General features: G+C 31.5%; 1 protein-coding gene and 1 long non-coding RNA gene across 2 annotated transcripts; one reads left to right on the forward strand and one right to left on the reverse strand.

The window, feature by feature from the left end:
• Positions 1–9,544: 9,544 nt before the first annotated feature.
• LOC148241943 (uncharacterized) lies at positions 9,545–11,682 on the reverse strand. Its single transcript, XR_015814116.1, has 2 exons — positions 10,408–11,682; positions 9,545–10,285 (listed from the first exon to the last, which is right to left on the reverse strand). It is a non-coding gene; the product is annotated as an uncharacterized LOC148241943 (long non-coding RNA).
• Positions 11,683–12,331: 649 nt separating this feature from the next.
• On the forward strand, positions 12,332–15,967 carry LOC110810754 (zinc finger (C2H2 type) family protein). Its single transcript, XM_088209819.1, has 4 exons — positions 12,332–12,645; positions 12,777–12,885; positions 15,081–15,143; positions 15,624–15,967. The coding sequence occupies exons 1-4, from the start codon at positions 12,564–12,566 to the stop codon at positions 15,724–15,726; spliced, it is 357 nt and encodes a 118-aa protein (XP_088065945.1). The 5' UTR covers positions 12,332–12,563; the 3' UTR covers positions 15,727–15,967.
• The last annotated feature ends 5,857 nt before the right edge of the window (positions 15,968–21,824 follow it).

Below are 21,824 nucleotides of genomic sequence, written 5' to 3' on the forward strand. Positions count from 1 at the left end.
TGGAATTTCAGTCACATTCGTCTCCGATTGAGATCCCCTCCTTTACTTCAAGATTTTGGACTAGTCTACAGAATGCTATGATGACTAAGTTATCCTTTAGTATGGCTTTCCATCCTCAGACAGATGGTTAATTGGAATGGCCAATCCAAACTTTAGAAGATATACTACGAGTCTGTGTCATTAAGTTGTCAGGTAATTGGGACGATCATTTACCTTTGATTGAGTTCGCGTATAATAATAGTTATTAGTCCAACACTCAAATGGCAGCCTATGAGGCTTTGTATGGAAGACCTTACAAATTACCTATTTGTTGGAAGAATTTAGAGAACAAAAACTAGTTAGACCTGAATTAGTGAAAGAAACTACAGAGAATGTGAAATTGATCAGAAAATATCTTCTGACAGCTCAAAGTAAACAGAAAAATTATGCCGACAATTGGAGAAGAGATTTAGAATTTAAAGTAGGAAACCATGTATTTTTTAAAATCTCATCAATTAAAAGGATCATAAGATTTGGGAGGAAAGGAAAACTCATATATAGATTTATCGGACCTTTTAAGATATTGAATAGAGTAGGAGCTGTTGCCTACCGTTTAGTATTACCACTTGAGTTAGCCAATATACACAATGTTTTTCATGTGTGATGCTGAAGAAATATCACCTAGATCCATCGCATGTACTTCGATATGAACCCCTTGCACTTCAGGACAACCTACCTTACACTGAGCTTCTTGTGCAGATAGTGGATCGCAAAAAAAATATATTACGGTCCAAGGTAATTTCCTTAGTAAAGGTACTATGACAACATCATTCGACTGAAGAAGCAACATAGGTGGTAGAAGAGGAAATGAAAGCTAAATACCTACATCTATTTGTGAGCACTGGTAAGTCCAATTTGGAGGACCAAATTTCTTTTTTAAAGGGAGAGGATGTGATAGCTCGAAAATACTCCTGATTTCTTATATTTGATATATTTAATTTAACATTTGTATGTGTTTGAAAATATATAATAAGGTTAAGGACATAGTTCAAATTTAAACAAAAAAATGATGGATAAGGAAGAAAGAGCTAGAATAAACATAAAGAGACATGAAAAAATGTGAAAATATTTTAGATAAAATGGTATAATGAAAAGTGGTAACTTTTAGATGAAATAACATAACAGAAAGTGATAACTTTTAGATGAAGTGACATGTAAAAAGTGGTAACTTTTAAATAGAATAATATATCAGAAAGTAACAACTTTTAGATGAAGTAGCATGTGAAAAGTGGTAACATTTTAGATGAAGTGACATGTAAAAAGTGGTAACCTTTTAGATAAAACGACATGTGAAAAGTAGTAACATTTTAAATTAAGTGATATGATAAAAGGTAGCAATTTTTAGATGAAATGATATGATGGAATGGTGGCAACCTTTCTCTTGTAGCTCCTTACTCTTATAAATAGGGATGGGAGAAGGAGGAAGAGATATATTGGATGAGAGAAAAATATTGAGAAGTATAGAGGTGAGAAAAAAAGAAAGAGTATGAAGTGTGTGATTTTTGAGAATATTGTGAGGTGTTAGATAAAACCTTAGGAAAATTTTGCTAAATTTGTGAAAGTAAAGGAAAAGAAAAAAAAGATAAGTACGACTCACGATTAAAAGAAGGTTACAAATCATTAGAAAGGTAAGTCTTTTCTTAAGTTTTAAAGTTTAGTTTCTCTTTAATTTTCAATATTAGTTTTTAAGTATTGTGTTGGATATTTTTTAGTCAAAAAAGTGACCAAAAATTATCTCAAAACTTTACAAAATTTTTTAGAAAAAAAATATGATAAATAAAACAAAAACTCTATAGGAATTAAGATTGCGACTGTTAAAGACCTAAGGTAAGTATATATTATGGATTCATAGTGTATGTAATTTTGAAGTATTTTATGTATTTTCAGTATAAAAATGTGAAAGTGTTCGATTTGTCTTTCGAAATTTGCTAAATAAATATTTGTTAAAGTTTTACTTCGATATAAGTGTTATTTCACTTTCTGTTTTCGAAATATGATTTTGATATGTGTACATCAATCATTATGAAAATGAGTTGTTCTAAAAATGTCTGCATTATGCTAGGCTTTAATGTAGCCATACATAACCGTTTCGTATTCAGGTATATTGGTAAAGTAATAAGTGTATACTCATACATAATCGTTCCGTATTCGGGTGTATTGGCAAAATAATAAATGTATACCCATACTTATGGAGAAACGGTCTTATTTGCGTGCCCTAACTGTTCCGTGTTCGAGGGATATTAGTGTTTCAAGGTATTCATGTATGTCATTCCATATTTGGATACATCGAAAACCAGTGATAAGTATGTATGTCTACGCATAATGTATGGTAACTAATTGATCATTGATAATAATAATGAAGTATACAACGAAGCAATTGTGAATCTGTTTTCTGATTTATGTATTTGTCTTATGATTCGTATATCTATTTTAGAAAGATTATATGATATATGTTTTGTTGTGTGTAAAAAGACTATATATTGCATATACTATGTTATAATTTCATAATATTGCTTATTAAAATATTTTATCTTACCTACTTTATCACCCTTCAGATACCGAAGATATCACTGCAGAATGAGCGGTGATACGAAGAAAAGTTTTGAAGCTAAACTCTAAAATTAAAATTACTATTTCATACTTTTGTTTAATAATGTAAGATATAAAATTTAGAGTTTCGTACATATATTTATATTTTATATTTAAAGGATGTAATGCTTCTATGACTCTATTATAATTAATAAAGTTAAGTTATTTTACTTAACTCGAGTATATGTGATTTAAATAATTATACTATAGTTATTATCCTATAAGACGGGGTATGATCCATGATATTGGGTTTATACTAACGAAAGATCGGTTATTAAAGGTTTTGATCAATTCTAACAAATTTTTGTTTGTTCAAATTAGTCTTTAACAATGTATGATAGATTGCTGGCAAAAATTCATTATCCAATCCTCTAAATACCTATTCATCACTACCTAAAATTTGTGTATTTTATATATTTATATTGTCAATTGATTTACTCAAATCTTGTCTAAAGCTCTAAGATGCGTTATGACATAAATCTATACCAGCAATTGGTATAAGACCTAATTATTTATATTTATATTGAATATATCATGCATGTTTTCAATTAATTTTTTAAATTTTAATTTATTTATATTTTTAGTTATATATACTATCATGTATTCAGTTAAACAATTTCAAACTGTTAATAAAAATTTTACAAAAAATTTTATAATATAGATATAAATTACAAAATATATAAAATTCATTATACATTAAAATTTTACAAAATATCTATAACTTTCTTTGTAATCTCTTCTTTCATTTCTAACCCACTTTTGATATTCCCAAATCAATACTTCACCTACAAATAGAAATTAAACCTCAATTATTGCAATAATTTAAATCATGAAGTGCATTTATCAATGGAGAAAGCTGTGAAATAATAAAGCTGCATGAACGATGGATGGAAAACATTAAACATAATTTATAGAACATATCAATGGCAAATAGAACTGTAAAATAATAGAATTAGATTATTAGAATCAAGAATATTGAACATAATTTGTAAAAAAATTAGTTAATAAAGAAAATTACAAAAAAAAGGTAAATTACTATTTGCTTGGCCAGTGAAGGTATAAATCACAATTGAATATTGTTGATATCAAAGGTGGCAAATCCAATCTCGACAATCAAACCAATCAGTCAAGAATCGTATATAAAATCATTTGAACATTAAGAAATGAAAAAAAAAAAAAAAAGCAAAGAATCAAAGAAAACAAAAGAAGAACTTATAATAGCTGGACACTAATATTATTGTAAAAGGGCATCTGGTGAGCATGTTCAACTTTTTTACTTGCAAGTGTATGCATATAGGACATGGTGATTGGTGCAAAAAAGTGTTTTAAAAGTTTGATAAGAGGCACCAACTTCTCATAATCTTCACCAATGATACTTTGTGGCCTCCAAAGCTTATTCCAAAAAAGTCAATAGATAAATCTCAAACCTGAAAAGATTTTAAGACAAGTTGTGTAGTTGTGGAAGTTGCAAGAAAATTAAATCTTTCATTGTTCGGTTTGACAGTTAAATTATTTGAAAGGTAATAAAAATTAAATTAGAAGAAAAATAAATTATTTGAAAAATAGACGATGTAGAAAAGAATATGAAATGAGCTAAAATACAAGAATCAAGTTTATAAGTGCATATTATTATAGGGTTGAATGGATCATAATGGGTTATCTTCCTTCACCATAATAATCATAAGGACATGGAACAAATCCAATATTTTATATTCAAGCCTTAAAGAGTAGGAAGTCATCATCACTGCATATATTTCACTAATAATTTATAACAACAGTTCATTAGAGGGCACTGTAACCCATAGAACAATCTACATAAACATATATATCTTCATGGAATAGATTAAAAACAAAAGCAAAAACTCGTAAAGCCTAAACTCATTTCAACTTAATAAACTAAAGACTTACATTTTTCAATACTACACAAAACCGATCATCAACCATAATTCATGGAAAATGCCTAAAAGAAAATGTTACCTTTTAAATCATAAAAGGAAGCCTTCAAACTCAAGGTTTTTACCCTAAATTGGGGTTTCTTCTAGTTCCTAACTCTCCTTTTTTTTCTCTTATATGTTGAAAAATAAGAACAAACCAACAAACAAAATTTTTAATAGAACAATAAATCATAAAAGAATTTAGAATAATAAGGAAGCAAATTGACTTGTTCTTGATCAACAAAGAAAAATACATATTTATAGGCTTACATAAAAACAAAATCAACTAAAATATAGTCCATAAATCTTTCCACTATGCCCACCTACACAACTTAGAGATATGTCCTTGAAAAATATGAGAAAAACTAATCACAACTTAACTAACTGGAATGACTAAGTAAAAGATACTTAGCTGTAATTTTGAATAGTTCTTCAACATTCCCCCTTTGATTCAAAATTATATACACAAAGCTTTGATCTAAAATAAACATATTTCTCATAGGCGAGTGCTTTGGTAAATTTATCAGCCACTTGTTCATTTGTGCTGCAAAATTTCAAAGTGATTGCCCTAATTATGACCAAATCTAAATTTATCAACCGCTTGGCCATTGTGATTGCAACACTATTGTCACAAAAAATTTATGTTGCACTCTTTTGTTCTTGATCAAAATCTACAACTAATCTCCTTATCCAAACCGCTTGACATGTTACAGAAGTAGTAGCCACATATTCTCCCTTTGAAGAGGAAAAAGTTATAGTTATTTGCTTCTTTGGACTCTAAGAAATAACTTCAAACCCAAGAGAAAATACATTGCCTGAGGTAATTTTTCTATCATCCAAATAATATCCCCAGTCACTATCAATGTACCCAAATAACTTATATTCTGAATTCTTCGAATATCAAACTCTGTACTCATTGGTTCCAGTAATGTATCGAAAGATTCTTTTTGTTACTCCCTAATGATGCTTTATAGGAGAGTTCATGATGTGAGCCGAGGTAGCCAAAATTATCCTAAGTTAACCCATAAGTAAACATGCAAACTAATAACCCAAGAGCAAGCGAAATCCCACAGAAACAAAGGTCGTGCCCAAGCCCATGAAAAAGCTCATGCGTTTGAGAACTTTTACGCTTGCAAGTTGAGAAATTCCCACAAAAAGGAGGAATCGTATCTCCAATTTGATTCCCACGAGTACGACAAGGAGAAAGGCTTGAATTTCAATCCCTTTTCAAGTCCACAAGTGGCCCATTGACAACTACAACATGTGGACTTTTAAGATGTTGGGCTAGGACAATTTGGAAGGAGAATTATAATGTCCAATAGACCAACTAAAAATTCAATATAACAGCATGATCCATGATTCCCTAACATAGAAATTTAAATTTTTAAGTTAGGGAGTTAGATTGTCACATTCAAGGTCCCAAAGGTCAACAAGTCCTTAACTTATTTGTGTAAAATTGGATTAATGAAGAAGAGTCCAAGATAGAGTCCATACGGAAGGCCCAAGGCCCGTTTGGCCTTGAAGGAGTTGGTACCACTCCTTTTTAATTGCTTTTTCAAAGCTAGTTGGCTCAGCTGCAAACAAGGCTTATATGGAGTAATATATATCGTTATGGCATATGAACTTCCTTGATGGAGTCTCATCAGAAGAAGCATTTGAAAATGACGTTTCACTTTTCCTTACAAATGAAGATGGAGTGCTCCCTATTTGTGATGTTGATGAAGTTGTAGTTATAAGAGTTGTATATACTTTTGTCCTTAAATAATCTTCACTTTCAGATGACAATACAATTGTTGAATCTACATTTGTTTTACCCTAATTGTAGCTTGAATTTTCATCAGACATCACACTTCTGCTTATAATCACTTTGTTATTTATAAGGTTATACAATATATATGTTTTGGATTATAATGAATAAGCAAGAAAACTACATTCTTCATACTTGCCTTTTTTTTTTTTGAATCAATTAAAGTATAGGAAATAGAATTAAAAACTCTTAAATGGCTTAGCCAAGGCCTTGCATCTGTCAAAGCTTCACAAGTGATCTAATTTTCAAGAGAGCTTTTATGGATGAAATATTGAGTAAATATATCGTCGTTATAACTGCTTCTGCCCAGAATTCGTTTAGTTATCCCTTTGCTTTCAACAAGCTTCTTGTCATTTCTACCATCATGTGATTCTTTTGTTTTGGTGTATGTGGTTATGTTAACTCTTTGTGAATGCCATTTTCTTCATAAAAAATATTGAATTCATTATATAAAAATTCACCACCCTATATATGTGAAACACCCTTATACATCTATCAGTTTGTTTTTCAATAAGTGTTTTAAACCTCTGAAGGTTTTCAAAGATTTCTAATTTGAACTTCAAGAAGTATATCCAACTCATACAATTAAACTCGTCAGTAAATACCAAAAGATATTTATTTCCACCAAAGATTCTATATTTATAGGCCCACAAAATCTACATGAACTAAATCAAGACAACACTTAGCTCTCGAGGATTTTCTTACAGGAAATGCCTTTTTGTACTCAACAATTTTAATCCTTGAAATTTAAATGTTTATACTGTAAATGCCACAACATGGAGTCATTTTCCATACTATTAGCAACAAGAGCATGATTTTCTATGGTAGAAATAGCTAAAGGAAATATCTTATTTACTACCATATAAATATTAACTATAGTCTGTCCTTATTCTTTTTCCTTAATAGTACAAGAGGAACCATCAAATAACATTGAATACCCACTAGCTATTAGTTTCCCAACACTCAGCAAGTTATGAGATATATTAAGAACATAAAATACAACATGGAGAAGCTTGACATTACTGGTGCAAGTAGTGAGAGCAATTGTCCCTTTGCCTTCAGCTTAAAGTGGTTTATTGTCTCCAAGCCTTACTTTTGTCTTTTGAGACTCATCAAACTCACTGAATACTGATTTCAGGCACGACATATGACTTGAGTAACCAGTGTCTAGATTCCAGACTTCATTTGCATTGGAATCAGCATGTTTAACTTCATAGGCCATGAACAACACCTTTGCTTCTTTGTCTCTGTAGAATAACTTACTTATTTTTCTCATTTTCAGCATTCGGCCTTTGTATGCCCAAACTTATTACAATAGTGGCATTGAATACCACTTTTGTTATAACTTTTTTGATCATTTAAAGATTGCTCACAATTAGCTTGCCAATTTTTACCATTGCTTATTCCTCTACAATGACCTCAACCACGATATCCACCTATATTGGTTGTTTTTCTCAACTTATTATCATGTGAAGTTATGTTGCTTTTCACTTAAAATGTCTTCTCTTTAGTTTTTTTAAGTGATCTACTCAATTTTGCCTCATGTGAGAACAAATTAATTGATCGAATGAAAAAATATAAAGATCCTCTGATTCCTTAGTGGCAGCAGCTACATGATCAAATTTATGAGTCAAACTCTTTAAAACTTTTTCACCAACAATTTGATCATGAAGTTTCTCCCTATAGGATCTCATTTATCTCACAATGTCTATTACTCTATACAAAAAATCTTACATAGTCTTATTGCTTTTCATAAACAAGGTTTTAAAATTACGGTGTAGAGATTAAAGTTTCAATGTAATTACCTTTGTTGAGACTTGAAAGTCTTTTTTTAATGTTTCGTAGGCTCTTTTTGCTGTAGTATGGTTGAAATCCTCAAAAAAATCATTTGATGAATAACTTGTTGGATGAAAAATAATGCCTTAAAGTTTTTTTCCTATTTTCCCTCAACTGATTCTCCTCATCTAGGTCAGCATATCTATTCTCCACAAGGCCCCAAAGTCTTTAAACTTAAACAACATCATCATTTATAATGCTCTAAAACCTATAAGAGTCTCCTTTGAATTTGGGATTGAGGGGCTGGGTAACATTCACACTACTCCTATTTACTACCATGGAAGCTTTCCTACACAACTTTTGTCGAACATCTAGTGAGCAGTGAACTTGGCTCTAACACCAATTATGTAGGAAAATAAGAACAGACCAACAAATAAATACTTTTAATAAAACAATAAATCACATAAAAATTTAGAATTAATAAGGAAACAAATTGACTTGTTATTAATCAACAAAGGAAAGTGCCTATTTATAGGCTTATATAGAAATAAAATCAATTAAAAATAGTCCATAAATTCTATCACATGGCGACTACACAACTAACATATGTGTTCTTAATAAATAGGAGAATAACTAATCATAACTTTACTAACTAGAATGATTAAGTAAAGGATACTTGACTATAATTTTGAATTATTCTCGAATATTTTCTATTATATGTTTCTCTTTTCTCTCTTGAATTCTCTCGTAAGTGAATTCACAAGTGCACAAAATCGTTCAAGTAATACAGTAATAAGAAAAATATCGTCCCATAAGTATTGTGTATGAAGTACTAATTATAGAAAATCCTACTATTATTAAAAATCAAAACTAGAATTATTTAAATTTTACTTGAATCTTAGGTATACTTAAGTTTTAATTTCGTAATCGATTTAATTTAGTTTATAGTGGTTGAATTATTGTAATATACTTTCACTTTCCTTTCCGGTATTCCCTAGTCATATCAATTAACAACTATTAATATTTTATATTAATTATTAATTTGATGCAGTTTAACTCTTGATAATTCAATCAATCTACGTTAACTTGACTATATTACTCTCGTTCAAGTCTCAATTAACGTTTAATAATATATGTCCAATTAATAGAATTTCACTTCCATGACTCTATAACCATCAATCACAAATAAAATTGTGAGTTGTCTAATTCATATAATCGAATTAAGTTCAATACTATTAGATTACAACTAGAAAAAAAGCTAAAAATCAAACCACAAACATTTCTTCGATTTAGGCTACATCAATCACTCCCACAAACAAAATTTAGCCGCACATAACGGATTAAGCAAAATCAATTATAATTGAGAAATAGATAATCATTTGATAGTTAAAAATAAATGTCTAAAAGTTCAAAAAACTAACATTCCGAGTTTCATCAAAAAATTAATGGAAATTTTTATCCAAAAATACGCAAATAGAAAGCTAAAAAAATATATTACATTACGTAATTACTTTTCTATGCTTCTCTCTCACCAAACTCCCTTACTTTCCTGCTTAAGATTTGTAATCATGCTTCTGCTTCGAATCTGATTCTCCACTCAGCTTACCGCTTCACTTTTATTATTCTCAACTTTTACTTCCACTAGCTTCCTTAAAACTCGCCTTATTTTCCTCTACGCTCCGAGTTCTCTTATGATTTTGCTCTCTTCTGCCTTCTGCGCCCCGCTCTACTCTGCTTCATATTCTGTTTTTTGCTCTGCTTTTGCTTAAGCCCTCTACCAAGCTTTGCCTTCTACTCGCGCTTTGGCTCTTAACCTATCTGTCCTTTCCAGATCTGCTCTTGGTTCTCATTTGTAGGCAGAAGAAGGTGAAGTTTCGCACGCCTCTTCTTCCTCCTTCGGTCGATCCCGTGCGGGTCTCTTCTTCTTCTTTTCTGGTGTCTTTCGGGCTTCCAGAGGCGTACATGCCTGTTTTATCCTGATATTTTTTTTCTTTCTTCAAAATGGTGCCATTTTGGCTTCTGTTTCTCAGCTTCAAAACAACATCGTTTTGAGTGTTGATGGGTTAGGTTTAACTGCAGATTTGGGCCTGGACTTCTACCTCATCTCTTCTTTTCTCTTCAGACTTTTTTCTCCTCTTTTCTTCATCAATGTAACATGCATCAAAAGTTTGCTTATAAATTGATTTTTTAACTCAAAATTCATTCAAATTTCTTACAAAAATAAGTAATAAGAGCATAAAAAATATGATAAATATATAGCACCTTATTCTCCTCCATATGTGTTTCTTTATTCCTCTCCTTATCTTCTTCTTCTTTACTCCTCTCTGTCTCCCCTATATCCTGCAATATCTCTTGCATTTCTAAGCCCTTTTTATTTATCTTCTTTATATCTTTCTTGGGACGTCTCCTCTTTATCTAGCTTCTCTCTCTCTCTCACACACACACACACTCTATTCTCAATCTCTCTCTTCGATTCCTTATTTCTCATCTTTATCTCGTTCCTCAAGCTCCAGAATATACATATGAAAATAAAACTTTATACATATGAAAATAAAACTAACCCATAAATGAAGCAATGGAAGAAGAGGGATTTTACCTAATAAATCTCAACTAACAAGTTCTAGACTTCATGAGCTTAACAAACGAAATGGTCGAGTATTCGAGCCTATGATTATAAGGGAGAAAGAAGGAGTTGAGATAATGTTTTGAATAGTGGTTCAAATTGGCAAATATTAGAGTGAAATCTAGTAAGTGACAATCAACAAATGTTCCTTATTTGCTTTAAGGAGGAAAAGGTGCGTCCATAACCTAGAGGCCAAGAAAGGAGATGGAAGCAAGAAATGAAAGAGTAACTTAGAGATAGATGACTGATAAGAAGGAGGCACAGCGATAAAGAAGGGAAATAGAGCAAGAAGAGGCGTGGGGTGAATAAGGAAAATGAAGTATGAGGAACCATAAGATGAAGAAGGGAAATGAAGTAAGACGAGGTCCGATGATGAAGGAAAGATGGAGATGAGAGTGTAGCCTGCGAAGGATGAAGGAAGTTGCAGCTTCTTATGAATGGTGAGAAGTTGTGCCATGGTTGAACAATGAGAAGTTAGAACATGTGGGATGATGAAGGAACGCTACAAACAAGAGTAGGACAAAGTTTTTTTTTTTTTTTTTAAGAAAAGGGTTTGGGTCTTTAAAATGAGCTAATACGCTAATCATTTAGCTAGATTAAATAAATTGGGCTACAAATATTTTAATGAGCAATAGATCTATACCAATGAAAAAATTACGCTGAAAGGTATACAATTGAAATTGTTTGTATAGTTGAATTTGTATTAACAGAAATGGATCCATAAGTAAAAGTTGAACATTTACAAAGAATTTGCATTTTTATAGTGTAACTTTTAACAATGAAACTGTATTTATTATTAAAAGTAGACTATACCAACAAAAACTAACCTTAAAAAAATAGTTTTACGTTTGTACATGTTTAACATTTAGTAATGGGTACCGTATATTACTAAAATTGTCATTATTATAAATTATTTGGGCAACTTATTTTTCTTTTTTTAAATAATATATTATACAGAAGTATATGAATATAATTAAAATTTATAGTATATTTTAATTATAACATAATTTTGTTTATTACCCATAACGTTTAGCTAATTCTACTTGAAGAGTACGTAAGAGTGAACCTACCTAACTAATTCTACTTGAAAAGTGAGTAAGAGTGAACCTACTTAAATAATATATTAATAAATTTATCTAATTTTAATAGTAACTATTTTATTTTAATCACATTTGTTATTAAAAAATTTAAACTATCTAAAGTTGAGAATGGATCGTAGGATATTAGTACGAGAGACATCTCTTTAATTATCCATGTACCTCTGTATAATATGTTATTTTTAAAAGTTGGATGTGAGAAGAAAAAAATAAGGTATCTAGCCTAATCATATAAACTTCAAGTAACATGGTAGGCTTTTAATTATCTCCGAAAAAATTTGATGTAAGAGTTTAACATATAGAGATTTTAGGTAGAGTTGTTTACAAATTAAGGCTCAACTTCATTTGTCTTGCCGACAAGGAAAAATCTTGAAAGCGTTTGAAGCCTAGATGAAAACTAACACCATTTTCACTTCCTCCCATCAAGCCTAGGAAATAATCCAATAAACAAATTAGTGATCATTTGGAGGGGGCAGAGATGGGCCAAATAAATAAAACGACGCAGTTTTCAAGGCTTAACGTAAAATAATAATATTCGACCACCTGGGCGTCGATTGTTGCCTGCTTCATCGGGCTCTTAGGGTTTCTCAAGCAAGGCCTAAACCCTAGTATTTTTGCGCAGTGGCCGAAGGAAAAGCTCTACGCCTGTTCAAATTGAAGTTCCCTCGAGAAATCGAATATTATAAAGAAGAAGGAAAATGGGTAAATGCCCGAACCGAAAGGTGAAGAAGAGGAGGTTATCACACAAGACTGCTCGCCGCACTAAATTTCTCGTCAAAGATATCCTTTCCTTTTTTCTTTTTTTCGTTGTTTACTCTTCATAACTCTGCTAAGTTCTCTTCTTTTTCCATTGGATTGAAAATTTTGATTAAATCACACTTGCGTCTCTCCTTGACTGCAAATTTGTTCACGCGAGGACGCCGTTTATGAGGAGCTGCAGAAGCCGGATTCAGACAAGAAGACCCTACCCTTTGACGAGAATTTACCGGGCATGGGTCAATATTATTGCATACACTGCGAGTAAGTTATTTAATCACCTCCTACACGTGAATTTATCGCATCCATCTTCGTAGACTGGTTGCTTTAGTATTATGAGAAATAGAGAAAAATACAAACACCAGCAGCTATTGGTTTTAGTTTTTGGAGATTTTTGGAAGCGAAAATTCTGCTTAAGTATGCTTCTGAACGGTTTGGTTCATTTGATTTAGTTCTTGTAAATTATTTTTTAAGTTTACAGTCCGTGATTTTTCTGACGGGCAGTTCATGAAAATTCTATTTATCAAATGGTAAAAGAATATAATTGTGATGCTCATAGTATGAGACAGAACTATTCAAATTCTTTTTTGCATATAGAAGCACTTTATGATACAAACCAAGTCTTTTCAACTTGCTTCTAAAACTAAGTCACATTGACCCAAGTCAAGGGCACCACCAGGTTTACTTAGTTAGAATGATGTTTCAGATTGATGACTACCGCCTGATTTAGAACAAATCAGGGACTGATTTCCGTACTAAAGAATATGGAATAAAACATAGAAACAGAGGAAGTGGACATAAAAACCTGATAAGGAACATGAAAACAAAAAGATCCATTAATTGATAAACTAGTCTGTCAAGTTGCTCTTTCAATTGAACATGAGTATGATAGGCGCCTCAACTTCCTCCTTCTGTTCAACTTCTTACGTGAAAGTTTATTGTCATCAAATGTTGCCTTTTTTGAAGGTCGATATTTGCTCATCTTTTCCGTGGTCGTTGGTTTCAGAACTACATTCTTTCTACCAAACCTAAGATGACACTTATTTATCATCATGCTAAATATATCGATCAAATACCCAATATCAACCTTGAAGAATGTGTGAACATTCTAAATGCTACTTAGCAAAGGATTGAATCATTGTGAATCAAGAGATTGTTTAGTTACCAAAATATTATTATTCATACATGTACCATGATAGTCTATTTAGTTGCGTTGGAAGATTGAGCCGTTAAGCGGTGGAGATAGAAATAAGGCTCATGCAACAGTCCTCGTGAATGACCAGCTTCTTATTTTATCACAGTGAATTTGGATTTGGAAGTTGGAGAATGATTTCAATCATCTTTCACTTAACTGCCAAATTGTGCTTAAGGCAGCCAAATTAAGAAGTATCTAGTTTATTCTCAATCATAGATTGCTTATTCTCTTCCCCATTTATGGACAGATTCAAATACTCAAAATTTTATTTGGAAGAGAGCTACAGAGTGAGAATTTGATGAAACCGATTGCAAAACTAGTGAAAAATTCCAAAAACACTTTGGAACCCGTTTGGAAATGTGAGAAATCAGTTTGGAAGAGATCAAATTGGTCTGGTCAAACCTGGCTTGAAAAACATAAAAGCTTAACATATTTGACGACGCTTAGCTGCTGGTCATGCATGCGGTGGTCCATGTGCTGGTTTCCTATCATCAGAGGATGTCTATGTTCTAGCAGCTGAGTCATCTGTTGCTGGGCTTTTGCAAGCAATAGGCATTGTATGGAGATGTGGCATTGATCATGGCAATATGATGAAAAAAGTGCTACACAATCTTGCAGCGGCAAATGATGCAAAATTTGATGGGTTTTCTGGAGTTTGGTTTTCTAGCATTTGATTAATCTAATGCCAATAGTGGTGGACTTGTCAGTCACCTCCAACTAGTTGTGGATGATAGATATGAGGTAGCGACAATGTGAGGGTTAGTTCTTGTGTTCATTTTTTTTCAAATGGCTGGATATTCTTTGGTCTTTGGGTGTAGGAACTTTTGGCACATACCAGTTATTGTAATACACATAAGGGATTAATTTATCAACTTAAAAATTTGAGGTAAACCTAGTATCTCGTAGGTATTACACTTAGAAATTCCCAAGCATCACACTTAAGGAATTGATTGCATCGCTCACAACCAAAGATCAAGAAAATTTTAAGGAATTGATTGAATAAGAAAATTGTAAGAACTGTTCTTTAAAGAGATTTCAAAAGTATGTATGATGCTTTCTGAGTAATTTGTGCAAATGAGATTTGACCAAGCATTGCTAACACAAGTACTACTAAAATAACAATAAGACTCCTAGGTAGGACAATAATTTAACATTTAGAAAAATGATTTCTTATCTATTTTGATATTCTAGTTCATATTCATAAATCATTCCCATGTGCTCTTGTTTTTTGGTTTTACATATTCCTTTTTGTTCACTATTTCAGCCGATATTTTCCAAATGCATCTGTCAGGGATGAGCATTTCAAGACAAAACGTCATAAGAAGCGGTGAGTAACATTAATGATATATCTTTCATGGCTGTGCATCTCGTTTGTTTTTTCACTTAGACTGTTTTTGTGAGGGTACTCTATAAAGGTTGATGACAATGCTTTATGAATTTTGTCAACTCACATTTTGGTGAATCCTGGAAGTGTTGAAATTATTTGTATTATAGAATTTGAGATCTGTAAAAATTGTCATTGTCTTGCGTTTAGAAATTTATCTTCATATTATCCATGTGAAACTATTCAAATGCTCTTAATTGCTTAAAGGCTTAGCTTTATTTGAATGAGATGGAAGAAGAATTTTTTTTGTTTAATCCTCTTTTAAATACTAAGTTTCATCTTTTAGCTCATGTAATGTTCATGATTTTTTATAATAAGAATAAAAAGAAGCATTTTTACCAATTGCATGTGAAGTTAATGCTTCCTATCTGCCTGCGAAGTTTGTGTGGATTTTGTACCTGATGCTGCTCTAATCAAATGCAGTGTAAAACTTATGATGGGGCCTGCACCGCACACTCAACTCGATGCAGAGTTAGCTGCTGGGATGGGCATGCCAGACAATGGACCAAAGCTCATGTCAATCTGAGCATTATGTTTTCTTTAGTATGTGATCCAAGTATTTAGGAAGATAAACAAGCCCTTGCCGCAGAAGGGTGTGTGTAAAAATTGCCTTTTTCTTAATTGTTATTTATCTTATGGCAAAAGAAATGTTAAATCAGTTTTGTTCTGCAGCTAATTATGTCTCTTGATAGAACATTTCTTCTGGTAGGTCAGAAAGTGATAAAAAGTTAAATGAATAGTAAAAACATGGAACATGCTTTGGATTATTGATTTGCATTTAATTGTGCTTATATGAATAATAAACTAATATTTTCTGATAAATAAATTATGTCGGCTATTTGTTCTATTTGCCGAGAAATTTACTAAACTCTTATCAAACCAGCAGCTTACCAGCCCATGAGCACATTCTTTCTCAATTTTAGGCTTCACCTAGGCTTGCAAGCCTAGTCTAACCCTTCCCCATAATGGACTACGCTAATCGGTTGGGTTAGACTCTTTTTCTGAACGTGCTCTGTGTTTGGGTTTGATTCACCCATGACAGTGGCCGGGGCGAAGTAGTCTGGTTTGTGGGGATGTCCGGTCAAACCAGGTTGGTCCATCTCGTTTATATCAGCATTTGACAGTCCACCTATTTGTGCTTTCAATCGGTAGTGAACCAGTTTGTGCTTTCAATCTAGTTGCATGATATACTTGGATTTGTTCTGGCAGATGCATAATAAGATCATTAACAATTTTGTGATAAGCTCCATGAATTTTCTACACATTAAAAGTTGCCAAAGTTTTCAGCATATTGGAACTTTGATACTGTAGTAGGTACTGAGTATATATTAAATTGAACTGGAGTATACATAGACTAGATATTGAAGATTGTTAAAAGTTGCAAAATTCTAAAAAAAAATAGCTTGATTTAGTTTGTTTCTACCAATAACTTCCATTATTTTCATATGATCCATACCGAATGCATTTATACATGCCTCATTTTTGCTTTCTTCATTCAATATATGCAAGTAATGACAATATTGATCAAATGTGTATAGGTCAATCACCATATAAACATAAGCTTGTTCCCTAGTAGATTCATTATCAAATAAAAAAATTGGTGACATAACATGCAAAACTGATTACAAACAATAATTATTAACTTACAGTATTAAGATAACCAATATTCATTAACATTTAGATTTGAAGCAACTATAATACGCACCAACTTTTATGGTAATTGTAAATCGCTTAACTAGAAATTTGGTAGAGACTATTTATTTTTGGTACGTTAAGCACTGAGGTTCAATAGATATAAGCTCCTTCTGCATGCAATGATTATCAATATATAAGAAGATTGGCAAACTTATTTAGGAGCAGGGGCCAAATGATGGAGTTGGCATCCAATTTAAATTGAAGATAAAAGCTCTTAGATTCTACAACTTACATCTAATGATTTTAGGATTTTTTGGTAAAAAGATGAAAATATCGTTGACTAAAGAACTAAATATTTGTTAAATTGAGAAACTTTATAAGCGCGAAAATGTGATACTTTAATGCACTTTATGGAGACGTGATTATTGAGCTCTACATGAGGGTTCAAGTTACATATTATCAATAATTTGACTTTATACTTTCGCGTATCAATGTTTTAACTTAAAAGAATTGTATGCTCAATGATTCTTAGGTTTAGAACATTAGAAATGATACCAGAGTATATACCAATTCAATAACTCCAAGTTAGTGCAAATTTGGATTTTATGGATATTTGGATTGTATTATATAACTATAATATGTATCAATAATGAGATTATTAAAGATCTAAGTTGTAGATATTATAATACATGAATCTATATGAGAACTCAAATCATATAGTACCAACAGCTTGACCTTGAGCTTTTGAGTGCCATTAGTATTAAAAGTTGTTAGATTAATATTTCATAAACTGAAGGCATTATAAAAAGAGAAGTCGAGTATACTTTAAGTCACAATGGAACTATTATGGAAATAAATCCGAATCATGTACACAATCACACAGATTAAAGAGTAAAAGAAGAAAAAACACAAGATTTTTGTAGTTCGTAAAAAAGCCTATATCTACAGGCAAGTCTGAGTAGAAGTTTTTCACTATGATGAAAATAAATGGTACATATAACCAGTTAAGTTGTTAACCCTGAATATACATAAAATAGTAAAATTTTATGTATTTTCAAAATATTTTTAAAAAATTTCTAAAATATTCTCATAATCAAATTACATAAAAAAATCTTCCCCTTAGCTTGAATTCTTTATATCATATTAATAAAGAAAAATAATCATATCATTCCATTATCTTGCCAAAATGCCCTGATAGAGGCACTATTGAGAATTGCATACTCCAACCAAGTTTACACACTGCCTAAATTTGCTAATAAGGATCGCTTAAGTCTCATATCTGCAAAATTCTCATGTATAGACACCTTCTGAACAATTATAGTGCCCCGTGATACAATGCCCGAATCAAGTGATATTTGAAATCAATATGCTTAGTCCACTCATGCTACATCTGGTTCTTATGAAGTGACTTACTTTTTTCACTCATAGCACCAATCCACTTATCTACATCTGAATTAGGAATAACTTCCTTATAACCATCGAGTGTTTGCAAATTAGTTGTCTCTACAACTGATAACGCATATAAAACTAGATTTTTGTACATTTATAGTGATCTACTATATCTTTTCTTCCTACTTGTTATAATACTATATGATTGTTGTTGATCAGGTGCACCATCATCACCTTCTTGATTAAGATCTTTTACCTCATTCTTTATATTATTGAACTTAACTGTTAGAGTATCAACCTCTAGCTCCACTTATCTGACACTGTGATTTTATTATGCTACTATTTTCTTCATTTGACTATTTAATGAAACAGATTTATTAATATTATATCTCTATTAATAATTAATGTTGGAGACTTTTTCACTACATCCCTTCAACTCTATACAACTTTTAATATGCATATCCTATAAATATGTATTTCTTTGCCCTCATTTCAAGCCTACTATTCCTCAAATAAGTATAAGCAGGACAACCAAATGCTCTCAACTGAGACTAATCAGCATGTGAACCATACCATAACTAAAAAAGAGTTTTGCACTCAATAGTTGAATATTGAGATTTATTAACCAAGAAACATGACATGATCATGGCTAAGCTAAACGAAATCTTAAACGCACAAGATCCATTCGCAGACAAGTGCCCACACAGAGGAAAAATGAGTCCCACATCATGGAGGATTCCTATGGGAAAGAAGAATCCCTCGGTATGATGGATTTCCGTAAGAAATGGGAATCCTCTTCCCACAAGGACTTCCGTAACTCCATCTTCTGCCAAGATTTGGATTTGGACCCAAATTGGTCTCTTAAATCGGTCTAACATCCAGAAAAACCCAAGATTGTTCAAAAAAGTGGGTTTGAGGCATCCTTAGGAAATTATATGGTAAGGAAAAAGCCTAAGTCTTGTTAAAAACCAGCCCATTCCATCTTGATTCCCTTTAGTATGCATCACACATGCAGCCATGTGTGAATCACCCATGTGGCTATGTGGATAGGGATAAAGAGAAGCTCGCCTACATGGAACTTCTTTCTCGAGAGGAAACTTCCCCCTTTCTTGAACCCTCCTTTTGAAAATTTTAAAGAATTTGAGTCCCGCTTGGAAGAAGAGTCACAACAAAGCAAGGGGAAGCCATGGGAGTCACAGTTCAGACTTTTAGAGGAATAAGGAGACTCAACTAAAGAGGATAAGGCATGGGAGATCCGTCCCAACCAATCAGGAATTCTATCCCAAGGAGGATACCCTTACCAGCCAACTTCACCTTCAAAGAACAATCAAGAAGACTTCTTTTTTAAATTAAATTCCAGCAAGAAGGAAGAGTTCCATGCGGCCAAGGAGTTTAATCCAAAAAGAAGAATTTTCACAAGAAAAAAGAACTAAGGCACATAGAGAATTTGGCCATGATTCAAGTTACCTAGCCAAATTCTTCCACCACTTTCCTACTCCAACAATGAGAATTCTTGAATTTCTTAACAAGGATACCTCAACAAAATTAATTATTTAATTTAAGAACAAGCTGAGTACAACACAAGTACTTACAATCCTATTAGGAGACTTCGGATGATTCAAGAGAGAAGAATTTATCTTTTAACTAAATTTTAGTTCTTTTACTATTATTTTAATGCAATTTGGGTTGTATTTAATTTAAGAAGTTTATTAGAATTTTAATATTTGATTTTAATTAGAATTAAATCGGTGAATGCCTATATAAAAGGCACAACCTTAGTTTATAATTGAACAATCAAGTCAAAATTAATAAAATTAAAATTTGTTTTAACTTATGCTATTGTGATTACTTTTTAAGCGAGTTCGTTAACCATTTTGTTGAGTGAATGATTGATCTAATTTATCAAGAGAACCCCTTATAGCATTTTATCAATTTCCTTACCTGAGTATATTTTAACTTGTTAAATTAATTTTTGTGTCATTTTAATCAATTTAGTTTATCTCAATTATCTTAGTTCACAATCACATGTTGATTGCTGGGTTAAATAGAAAAAATTTATTTAGGGATTTAAGATTTCTGAATGTTGATATTATATACAAAGTTTTTGATTACATTATTGATTATCGGTTCAACATCAAAACAAGCAGTGTTAATAGCCTAAGTCTAAAATTTATCTTCAAACCTAAATGTGACAGTATGTTTCGTTCCCTATTATAATATGTTCTATTCATGAATTTTATAATACTATTTTATTGTGATGTTCCTACACAAGTGTGATATCTCGTTATGCATTCTTTATTATAGAAATCATTAAACGCATGATTACAAAATTCTAATCCATTTTTATTTTTAAGACACTTGACATTCCTTTCTACCTATTTAATTATAGTCTTCCAATTTATAAAGGTTAAGAACGTCTCATCCTATGATTTTAGAATATATACCCAAATTATTTGAGAGTAATCACAGTTAGAGTTATGAAGTATTTGACACCACTCTTGGAGAGAAACTTATTTGGACCCTATAAATTAGAGTAAATATAATCCATCTTATCTATGATCTTATACATTGTCCTTTTATTGAACTTCATCTTGATTTATTTGCCAAACGCACAATATTCATAAAAATCCATAACTTCTTCTTTATACCTGTTAAACAAATTTTATTTATATGACCTAGACGTAGATGTCACAACTTTGTATCGTTGCTCCCTAATGTTATAACAACTTCCCCCAAAAATTGTACTACCTTAAAGAATATATAATCTAAACTCCAAACTATCTTTCATGAATACCATAAAGCATTTACACACTTTGATAACAAAATTTTATGCATGGTATCTATAACCTTGAGAATCTAGTATAAAAAGAGAAATCAAGTTTCCCTTCATCTATGCAACATGCCAACATTTAATAATTCTGACAACTCTATCAAACATTCTCAATCTAATGTTACCAAACCCAATTATAGATAACGAACTATCATTATCCATATACATAATAGTACGCATATGTTTATAAGTAGCAAATCAATGTTTATCTGGACATAAAATATAGTAGCAAAATCAAGAATCTAGAAATTATTTCCATGATATGAACTCACAGACAAAACTTCCCCAATAGTACTATTATCACTATCATAAAAATTATTTTATTTCAATTATATTTGCAAAATTCTCATGTTTGTTAATTTTCTCTTTTAACTAAGGACAATCTCTCTTAAAGTGACCTTGTTTCCCTTACTCAAAATAATTTTCTTTCTTAACTCTAGATTCTGATATGGCTTTTGAACTTTTGTTTATTTATGCTCCTCCCTTACTTACCAAACTCTCTCCTTCTATTCTATTTTCTGAAAGAAAAAAAAAAATCAACTCTTTTAATTTTAGTGCATTACCAACATCATCCAATAAAATATTATCATTCCCATACAACAAAATATCAACAAAAATTTCATAAAAGAACGACAGCGAACCACAAAATAATTAAAGCATATCGTCAATAACCCTTAATATTTTATATCACTTAGGTTCATAATAATTGAATTAAATTCATCAAGATGTTGTTTAATGGGTTATACTTTCACTCATTCTCATATTATATA

Source organism: Carica papaya, chromosome 8, assembly GCF_054855325.1.
Source record: "Carica papaya isolate Zhongbai chromosome 8, ASM5485532v1, whole genome shotgun sequence".
Classification (NCBI taxonomy): domain Eukaryota; kingdom Viridiplantae; phylum Streptophyta; class Magnoliopsida; order Brassicales; family Caricaceae; genus Carica; species Carica papaya.